We start from the raw sequence: 10844 nt of genomic DNA, 5'->3' as shown, positions 1-10844 counted from the left end.
CACGGGTTCGTGCCCCGGTCCGGGAGGATCCCACATGCCGCGGAGCGGCTGGGCCTGTGAGCCATGGCCGCTGAGCCTGCGCGTCCGGAGCCTGTGCCAACAGTGAGAGAGGCCCGCGTACCGCAAAAAAAAAAAAAAAAAGAAATCAGGGACTATGTGTGAAACCTCTGCAGAGCTTGGAGGGCACTCTCCATCTCCTGGGGGCTGAGGCTAGGTAAAAGAGGAAGATCATCATCTTCTGCCTCTGTTGTTTCCCTAACGGGAATCAACAGGGGACAATCTGCAAGAGGTGCTAATAGAGGTGGGAGCTGCCCGTGTGCCTCTGGAATCTCCTGGCCTGGAATGTGTAAAACTCCACAAGTTGCACGGTTTTAAAACAGTGCTCTCACTCTCTCAGCTCACTGCACCTGAGCTCTGAACCACATCAGTGTTACATCTCAAGGTGTCCCCGTCAGAGTCGGCCGGCGCAGCCTAGGCTGAGTCCTCATGTCTGCCCTACAGGCTACGCCTTCCATACATTTGAGATTACAAAGGACTCAAATACAAGGTGGCAGCAGTCATAGGAAGTGACCCAGAAATCAATATTCTGGAGTCTGAGAGTAAATCACCCACCCACCACCAACGTCATCTCCCACAGCAGGTGGAATGGGCAGACTGGTGAAGCAGCTTCTGGGGCTCTCAAACCAAATGCGACGCAATCCCCTTCACAGCCACCCTGTGGCACCTCTCATGTGTCCTGGCTCGCTGGCCAGCCTGCCTCCCACCCCTGGCAGACAGCGTTAGGCCCGCCGGGTTTGGCCCACGACCAGTACAGATGATCCCGGGGTGGGGGAGAGGAGGTGAAAAGGGTGTCAGCTCCAAACGGAGCTAGAGAAAGGCCTGGGAGGGGAGAAGAGGAAGCCAAGGAACAATAAAAAGCAATAAAATGAAATGGAAAGGAAGGGGAGGGGAAGTAAGGAGAGGGACTCGCCAGGGTCAAAAAGGCAAGAGGGTCGAAAAAGACGCAGCCTAACATACGTTAATCGTGCAGGAAGGAGGAAAGGGGACACCGCGGCGCCACGCTTCGGGGGTGAGGGTGTTGCGACCTGCTGATCCCTCCAGATCTGTCCATCAGGACGGCTCCACAGCGCAGGCCCCAGCGAGACCGGTTGAAGCCGGCGCCAGGAAAGCCGGCCCGCGCCCAGCACTAGCCGACCGACCCCCAACTGAGAAGCAGCGCCCCCGGCTGCGTAAGCAACCCCACCCCACCCACTGGGGCCGAAAAGCCGATCGTCAAGCGCTTTCGAGGAACGCGAGTGGGGAAGCCGTGAGCGCTGACACTGGCAGTGCCCTCCCTAGCGCACGTGAAGCCCCAAGATGCAGACTCCCGCCAGCGGAGAACTGCTCGGGTTCTAGCGTCGAGGAAGGCGCCCGGCGCCAGCAGGGGACCCCAGAGCCCGGGGCCGTCCCGGCGCGGACAGTGACAGGGGACCGGCGTCCCCGACGCGCTCACCTTTGAGGAAGTAGACCCGCGGGCCGACGGGCAGGCAGGCGAGCAGCGAGGTGAGCACAACGCGCGCGGCGCTCTCCTCGCGCAGCTTCTGCCAGTGGCGGCTGCCCTGGTCCAGCACAACCACTGCCGCCACGCCGCCGCCGCCCTCCTGCAGCAGCCGCGCGCGCGCCGCCTCGTCCGGCAGCACGTAGCGCGCCGACACCGCGCCTCCGCGGGCCCGCCGCAACACCACCGAGTTGAGGTTGACGTTGAGCGAGCCGCGCACGCTCGAGGCGGCGAAGGCCAGGTAGGGCCGGCAGTCGAGCACCACACAGCGCGCCGCAGCCTCCTTGCGGAGCATCTTGCGCAGCTGGCGCCCGTCGAGCGACGTGACCTTCATGCCGCCGCCGCCCAGCGGCCCCGCGCCGTGCTCCCCGCAGGTGCCCACAGCCAGGGTGCCGGCGAGGCCCGGGAGGGCGACCCGCGGGGCTGCGGCCGGCCGACCGAGCCAGGCGCCGGAGAGACCGCTCAACTCTTCTTTCCCGCCCTGTACGCTCGGCACCCGGCCCGGCCACTCGCCGCCCCAGAAGCCGGGGATTCCGCCGGCAGCTCAGCATTTTATGTGAATGGGTGTACAGCCTGTGACGTGGCTGCCCATATAAGGCCGAATAAGGGTATTTCCCCGCCCCTTCGGGCTGTGGCCACGCCCCCCGGGAGCCGGACGCGCTGGGCGGGCGCCGAGCGTTAGTCAGCCTGAGAAAGAGGAAGTGGAAGGCAGCTTGCTGTGCTCTCCGTGGCGCTGCTCGGAGACACTCACTCGCGCATCACCGGGGACTGCCGGTGGGGTGTCAGGAACGCCACGAGGCCGAGGTGACCCACGCTGTGCGGGAAGAGGAGGAAGCGGGGGAGGCGGAGCTGGCGTCGCGCCATGGGTTTAGAGTTTCATAGACGTAGGTTAAGAACCCGCTGGGGGCCGGGCCAGGCACCGCGGTAGGCAGAGCTAGGGGCGCCCTCGGCCAGTGCCCCCAGATGGATCTGACGTAGATTTCGATCTTTACCCGTCTTTACGCGGGAAATGAGATGATAGCTGGAATTTGCTTCGAAGGCTGGGTTATCGATTCAAGATTGGGCTTCTGTTGGTAATGGTTGAAGCTTGGTGATGGGTACCTGGGGGGCGGGGTTCATTGTACTGTTTTCTCTACTTTTCTTTATATTTTGAAATTTCCCATAATAAAAGTACCTCAAAGTAAAAGTGGAGAGACAAGAGCCAGCAACTAATCTCCCCAAATGGGTTCTGCCCTCAAAGGATTGATGGTCCTTTTTGTCATACTCCCAGTGAAAATTCGAATAATTGTTTTTTGAGGAACCGTTTTCTGGGCCCCAGAAAAATCTGTCCTGGAATCAGCTGCAGCATCAACATGCACGGTTGATGGATCTCAGCCCAGCCAACTGTACAGGTGGCTTCTGGATTTGGGGTATTATCTGTGGCTCAAGTATAATCCCAGGCTATCTGCCCCCGCCAGTCCCCAGCAGCTTCAGGCTTCCCATCCCCGATCTTGAGGAACTGGACACGATTCACCCATTCAGCAAGTATTTATTGAGGGTCAGCTTTGTGCCCTGGTAGCTGCAGGGACATGCTTCAGGGAAACATGCTTCTGCCTCAACTAGGGAGGGGCTTGTTTACTACCGACAGAGGGGAGTGAGGTTTTTAGAAGGAAGCAGAAGTCCAATTCTGAAATCAAATGCAGTCAAACCAGACAACAGCTAGCTGGCCATTGCCTCTGGGTCTCAGATGCCTTGCTCCAGCTGCCCCCAGCTCGGAGAGGAGGCTTGGTCCAGCCCACAGGCCTCTTTTTTAAAAATTTATTTATTTATTTGCTGCACTGTGGCATGTGGGATCTTAGTTCCCCGACCAGGAGACCAGGGATTGAACCCCTGCAGTGGAAGCATGGAGTCTTAACCACTTGACCACCAGGGAAGTCGCCACAGGCCTAAGGTCCTGTAGTCAGTGTGGAAGAGCATCCACGTGTGTGAGGTGGGGTAGGGATGTGGCCCTGGAGAAGGCCACCCAGAGCAGAGGAGAGCTGAGGTGAGCTTAGCGAGAGTGAATCGAGGTGAGCCAGGCCATGGAGTGGGAGAGTGGAGGACATTCCAGGCAGAGAAAACTGCTTGCGGTAAAGGGAAAAAAACCAAGAACCCAGCAAGGTATGTGCTGGAGGTATGTGGGAGACTAAGGCATTTCTGGCATTTATTAGAAAATTAAGCAGGCTCAGGTGACAGAGGGACTTGTGTGCCATTTAAGGCATTTGGATCTTATCGTTTGGCTGGAGCAGCCCCAGAGGAGGGTGTTACTCAGAGACTTGGTCAGGTGAGCATTTGGGGACCTCACTGAGGTGGCACTGTGGAGGATGGATGTTGTATTTGCAAGTGGAGGTGGGGTCCAGACCGGCGTCAGGGAGACAGATTGGCGGCCTTTGTGGGCAATCCAGGCCTGAGCTGATAAGGGCCTGCCGGAACTTGGCAGTGATAGCAGCAATTGAAGAGGCCACACAGATGGGAGAGACATTTCGGAAGTAAATTGCTGGAAGGGATGGGATGGCAGAGAGAGGAGTAGAGGGTGACTGAGTAAATGGTGACACCTTTAGATAGGAACCCTACAGGAACAGGTCTGGGTGTGTAGCAGGAGGAGGAGGCGGGGGTGAAGCTTAGGCTTATTAATAAGTAGGAGTTGATCCCGGGCCACCCAAGGGGGTAGTGGAAGGTGGCCTGGCAAACAGTGCAGGAAGGTCATCCATCAGTGGATTGCTCTGTCACTTCCCACCCCAACAGATCACCAAGTCCTTGGCTTCCAAAGACTCTGCCTTCCAGATCTCTTTCCTAACCTGCCCTTTCTAGTCCCATGGCCAGGGCTAGCTTCCTGGGTGTGTGACCTGTGTAGCTGCACAAGGCCATCCTTAGAAGGGCATGATGCTTGGTTTGATGCTCTGCTGTCACTCTCTTGAAATTCTTGATAATTTTTGGACAAGGGACCCTGAATTTTCCTGCTGCACTGGGCCCTGCAAATTATGTAGCCCGTGCTAGCCATAGCTGTAGTTAAAGGGCCCCATTATCCCCTGCACTGGGCCCTGCAGTAGCATCCTGCCTCCCAATCGCCAAGCCCTCTCCTTTCTCTCTTGTCTTCTGCAATGTGACCTTTTTAAGCTTAGATCAGAGCACAGAGCCCACCTGCTCTGCTCAAAAACCCTCAGTGGCACCTTCGCACTGTCTGACAAAATCCAAATTCATTAGTGGAACATCAAGGTCCTTGTTCTAGCCAGTTGGCCGTAACCCACCTCCAGCCTCGTTTGTCTCCTTCCTTCCCCCTTCCTCCTTCCCCCAGCCCCAGGCTCCAGTCACACAAAACTGCCTATTTCCTAAACTTGCCCAGTATTTTGCTGCCTCCACACTTTTCTACAGGACTTGAGCTCCTCCCCCATTCCTTTGTTAGGAATCCTTCCCTGCCTTCACACACCAGCTCCAGAGCTACCGTTGAACCTCCAAGAAGCCCCCCCTCAATCCCCCAACCTGTTAATCAGTCGCCCTCCTGGGTGTTCTCACATTGTGCAGTTTCCCCCTCCCCCAACAGAGTGTTATCTGTCCTGCCATTAGTTTGAAGGCTCCCAGGCCATACTCAGGACTTATCCCACCATCTGTTGACCCAGTCATAACACCCAGCACATGGTAGGAGCTCAGGCAATGTTGGTGGAATGCAATCCAGTGCTTGCTGAGGCTTGAAAGCAGCAGGCTTTTTAGGAGGCACCCAGGGGAAAAGTTGGCCACAGCATAAATCAGGGCCTTAGACCCTGGGTCAGGAGGCAAGATAGGAAGCTGTGGACGCACAGGCCCTAGGATCAGGAGCTAGAATTCATAGGCCACAGGCCTAGGAGGAGGAGGAGTGTGTCTGAGACTGGAACTGTTTAAATAATCATGCCTTTCTCCACCCCCCCCCACCCCCTGCCCACTGCTTTGGAATGGGAGTGAGGGGGGTTCAGGGAAGAAAGCAGAATTTAAATTAACATGAGCGTATGAGGCAAGACCTTGTTCTATTTGTCATTCGCTCTCCCCTGCCAGTTCTACTCAGTCGGGCAAGAAGATTTTTATGTTTCTTGACCCTCCTTGACCGGTCATCCTAATCCTCAGGTCCCGGTTCATCATTGCGATCTGGTGTTCTTATCCTTTGAAGGGTCATAGTTCCCCTTTTTAAAAAGTGTGGGCCCGTTCTTTGGAAAAGTGCACACACAGCTTTCAGCTTCCAATGTCAGGGAGTTTCACGAACCTGGGAACTCCTGTGACCGTCCCTGCTTCCTTCCTCTGCCCATGAAGTGGGGCCAGGTGGCCTGTGGGGATGGATCAGAGGGTGCCCCAGAGTGCCACCCCGAAGCCAACCCAAGGGTCCTCTAGCAGCTCCAGCCCTCAGACGATGCATTTTGCCAGCTCTCTTCATTTGCTTGTTTCTCATCATGAAAGTAGCACGCATGCTCGTTGTTGAAAATGTGGAAAGAGCAGAGACGTGAAAATGATGGGGTGTTTTCTAAGAGCACTACTTTCTTTGGTGTTAACATCCCCAATCAACACTGCTGTTGGGTCTGGACCCAAGACCTGCTTCCCGCCATCTTGGTCAAAGGAAAGAGCAGTGGACTAGGAGTCAAAGATCTGGATTCCTGTCCAGGCTCTTCTATGACCAGCTTCTTTTGTTTCCCTAATATTTGTAGAATGCTGTTTGTGTGTGTAGGTGTTTTTCTCCTCATGACCCTCCCATCTCCATTGCCCCCAGGATCTTAGAGTGGAGTGAATACAATGTTCACTCAAGGGTACAGGCAGCATTTGCTGTGTGACTGTTGAGAATCACTCACCCTTTTGTTTTCCTGTCATGGTCTTCTATAAAATAGGGACATTAGCGCCTATCTGCTAATGGTGAGTGACAATGACATCATGTACATAAAGCTATAGCCTGTCGCAAGCATAAGGTATTTGTATGGTTGTTGCTGCTATTAATAATATCCATCAGCAAAGCATTTACTCATTTACTCAGTCAAATCCTGATGCACTGGTACATTCAGTTTCCTCTTCTGTAAAATGGGAGTGAAAATAGGACTTAGCTCATAGGTTAACTATCAGGATTCAGTGGGTTGATCCACGAAAGGTACTTAGAACAGTGCCTGGTGCATATTAAGAGCTCAATAAACGTTAACTAGTTGAACAGACTGTAGTATTTTTTCCAGCCAAGAAAAGACTTTTCTAATGGCACAGGAAAGAAAAGATGGGGGTAGGCATGACAGGGAAGAAGGAGTTACTTGCTGTCTAATTCAGCTGTCAGTGAAAGAAAGAATTACTAGAAGCCTGTGAACTTGTTCTGAAGGCTTACTGAGTACAAAAGGATATTTAAAGAGTAAAAATCCCCAGACCCACTTACAGTAAACTAGGAAGGACAAGAAGCCATTCACACAATAATAAGTGCTAAGTTTAGGTGGTTTTGATATTGAGACCTGAAGAAACTTTACAGAAGACAGATCAATAAAGCCTGGAGCATTAGAGCAGGCGAGTCTGGGAGAGGGGTTTAGCTTTGATAAATAACCTCTCCAATTGTAAGAGCAAGGACTTTGGAGTGTGACGTTTAAGTCCCTGGTTTGCTGCTTACTGATTGTGTGACCTTGGACAAGTTACTTCACCTCTCGAAGCCACAGTTGTCTCATCTGAAAAAAAAACGGGGCAGGGGCGGGGAGAGATAATAATAGTACCTACCTCATAGGGCTGATGAGAAGATTAAATGAAGTACCTACAAAAAGCCCTTCTCTGCCTGACTGGAGCATGGTGAGGGCTCCGTGTGAGCCAGTATTTTTCTTTATGAAAAGTCACAGGCAGCACGGAAGCACAGAATCTTGGCAGTAAGGAATTGTAATTCTATTTTGAAATTTTCCAGGGAGGGAGCTTACTGCCTCATGAGGCATTTTTGAATTAGGTCAAAAAAGGAAACAAGCATATCCTGGGATTTTTATGAGATGCCAGGTATGTCCTGAGCTCTTCACTTAATCCTCACAACCTCCCTATGATATAAGCACTATTGCCCCCATTTTACAGTTGACCAAGGACAAAGAGCTGAAGCTGGCTTCCCTGTATTTTCCCTGTATTTTTTTTTGCTTCCAGGTCTGGAGAAATACTGTCTAAACCTAGACTCTCTTTGAAATATTTGAAGATGGTCATCTCGTCCCTTTCCCACCTTATCTTTTCTAAGGTAACAGTCCTTATTCCTTACCATAACTCTTTTCTGAATTCCTAGAAGATTTTTTGTTTATTTGCCAGAACTCTTTACTTGTGATCCCTGAATGAAATGGAGGTACAGCAGAGAATGTCCATTTACTCAAAAGTTCAAAGGTCTGACCAAAAAAAGAGTGGCTGTTAAGGGCCCTGGACATGATTAGAGAAAGGAAGAGATGGAAGAGAGCAAACACTTGAAAGCAAAGATGCAGTTCTTCCCCTCCACTGGGGAGCCACAGACTATTTCTGAAGGATGGGAGGGGGATTTTTATCCCCCACTCCTAGCCTACCCCCTGCAGCATTTCAAGTCTGGCCTGGATGGGCATGGGGCATCCTTGAAAGCTACAGGAAGTGGGCTGGATGTCGGAGGATGTTAGAAGGAGCAAGTTTGTGGTCCCTCCAGCTTCACCATAGAGATTCTGGCTAGAAAGATAAATGGCTGGTAAAACTTGGTCTTTTTTTTTAAATGGGGAGTGTATGCCCTTAAGTGAGCATCGTATTTGCTCCATACTAAGACTCTGGGGGCAATGAGGATGGGAAGGCCTTGGGGAGAAAACCACCTATATGTGAAAAATCTACAGAGTAGAGATCTCTCTGGCTGCTGGTTTTCTCTCCTCCCCCCCCCCACCAACTGCTGCTGTGTGGTGCTTGGAGCTGTTTCCCACACTCCAGTCTTTTACCACCTTCATGGACTTTGCAATATCTGAGTACCACCTCCTCTATCATTCCTGAAATTGATTTTTCAGAGACTCATTAAACAAACAAACAAATAAACAAAAAACCAAGCCATATTTTGTCTTAAACAGTAGTCTCTGAGGTTTAATAATCTAATTGTGGTTTTTTGTAGTAGAAATTAAAATATATGACAATTCAAATAGGAGACTTTCGTCTGTATTCCACCTGCAGTCACTTCTCCTGCTACTGGGATGCCACTCTGTGCTTGGAGAAACAGTGATTGGGTTCTGGAATAAAGGAGACAAGCATCGGGCCCAGACTCTGGAAGTGGCCAGCAGTGCAGTCTTGTACAAATGGCTTAGACTCTTCCAAGGGACAGTTTCTCCTTAGTAAAGTTGGGATAATTAACAAGTTGTAAAGTAAAAACAAAATGATATACTTGAAAGTACCTTGCAAAATGCTTGGGATATTCCTTTTATCAGTAACTTCCTTGCTCCTGGGGAAGGTGGGGTCTGGAATTCTACCTCCTGTGGCCTAGAACTAGTGGGAAAACATTCCTAAACCTCAAGACTTCAGAGCCAGGGCACTGCCCAAGGTTCCACCAGCCAGGGCTCCGCCCCTGACCTGCTGCGGGACATTGTGGGAGTCACTCCCCTGCTCCATGCTTCGTTTCCTATCTTTAAAGTGGGATGAGTTTTGGCGGTGCTTCTCAAACTTGATTGTGCCTAAGATCACCTGGAAGCCTGCTGAAATGCAAATTCTCCTCCTGGGGCTGGAGAGTCTGCATTTCCAACCAACTTCCAGGTGATACTGTTGCTGCTGGCCACAGACCACACTTGGACTAGCAAGGAGTTATTTTACTTAACTCCTAGAGGTGTTGAAAGGCTTAAATTAGACAATACATCCTAAACATTTAGCCCCGTGCTTCCTTCAGGAGCTTATCCAATAGATGGTACCACTATTATCAGTATTATAGTGATTGGTGTATATGGGGGTAGGGGTGGGTTGAGAGGTAACCCCAGATAGAGCAGAGGTTGATGAGAATTCTTGTAACTGTGGGGTTTGGAAAGAGCAAGTCCTAGCTTTATAACCCATGCCATAGCTGTGTGAGTTTGGCCAGATCTCTTGACCTTTCTGAGCCTCAGTTTCCCCCTCTACAAAGGGGAGGGTGGTTGAATTAGATGGTGTCTAAGGATTCTCTCAGCTTTAAATCCAAACTTGAGGCCAGTGATCTCTGCACCACCCCCACCACTAAAGGACACATAACAGGCCTGACCTTGGCCATAACCTTGAGCCACATCTGTTGCAGGGATGGGCCTGCTCAGAGCCCGCCTGGACTGCAGGGAGGATGAATAACTGGAGAGCCCAGCTTGGTGCCCTTGGTGTTCCTTGAGCTCTGAGTGACATCACCCCCGGAAGCCTCTGTTTCTTGGGCCTCATGCAAGGTTCTGCCTGCTAGCGGGGAGGATTTGCAGCCAGGATGGGAGCAGGCTTGCCACGAGTTCAGAAAATGGATGTAAAAGGAGGCATTTCAACATTCCATCCCACTGCTGCACTGCACCGGAGGCAAAGGTGATTGACGAGTAAACTCCTTGTAAGCATGATTCCAAGCCTTCCACATACCCCTCCAGACTCTGGTGTGGAGACCCAGGTGGCCAGAACCTGCAAGAAACTCGCCCGTCAGTGGAAGAAATAGGCATCCAGCAACCTAGTCCCCAAGCTAGAAGAACAGGCCTGCTGAGATGCTTGAGTCCCATGGCAGCAAGCACCCTGCCAGTGCAGCCCCTTTATTAATCCACAAGTCTGTATTGAGCCCTCACCAGGAGCAAACATTTAATGAGCACCTGCTGCATACCTCTGGCTAAGCAAGTTCACCTGAATAACTGATTTAACCTCACCACATCCCAGTGAAGAGAGCCTGGTACAGAAGGGGGCATCCAGGTTCAGAGAGGTTAAATGACTTGTTCAGGGTCACATGGCAAGACATCCAACAAGGTTCACAGCCTGAGCAGAGCCCACCAGGTTGAGCTCACACCCTCACTTCTCTGTCCTCTATTATGAACTTGTATCAAAACCCCTGTCCTTCATGGTTACACTCGATTATTTATGTTTCCCTCTCCCCACCCCGAGCGAGGAGCCAGCTCCTAAGGTCCGTGCAGCCACAGTGCCTAGCCCGGACCACAGCTGACCCTAGGAAGACATCTTGCCCAATGGGAACTCAGATCCTAGCACTGTACTGCTCACTCCAGGGCTGAGAGGGGAAGGAAGAGGAGCCCAGGGCTTCGTTCCTGACCTCAGGAGCTTACTGTCTGGGTGTTATGGACCCAAATCTGAATCTTTTTTTTTTTTTTTTTTTTTTTTTTTGTGGTATGCGGGCCTCTCACTGTTGTGGCCTCTCCCGTTG

The 10844-nt window shown here is 51.8% G+C and overlaps 1 protein-coding gene across 1 annotated transcript in view; it reads right to left on the bottom strand.

Moving 5' to 3' along the window:
- DUSP5 (dual specificity phosphatase 5) overlaps positions 1-2028 on the bottom strand; it is a 15068-nt gene extending 13040 nt beyond the window's left edge. Inside the window, exon 1 of the mRNA XM_024121617.2 lies at positions 1493-2028. Coding sequence (XP_023977385.1) covers positions 1493-1871 — 379 coding nt within the window. The 5' untranslated portion in view covers positions 1872-2028. The remainder of the gene's footprint in view (positions 1-1492) is intronic.
- Between the last annotated feature and the right edge of the window lie 8816 nt (positions 2029-10844).

This window comes from Physeter macrocephalus, chromosome 20 (assembly GCF_002837175.3).
Source record: "Physeter macrocephalus isolate SW-GA chromosome 20, ASM283717v5, whole genome shotgun sequence".
Lineage (NCBI taxonomy): Eukaryota > Metazoa > Chordata > Mammalia > Artiodactyla > Physeteridae > Physeter > Physeter macrocephalus.
This window is presented reverse-complemented; position numbering and strand designations above follow the sequence as displayed.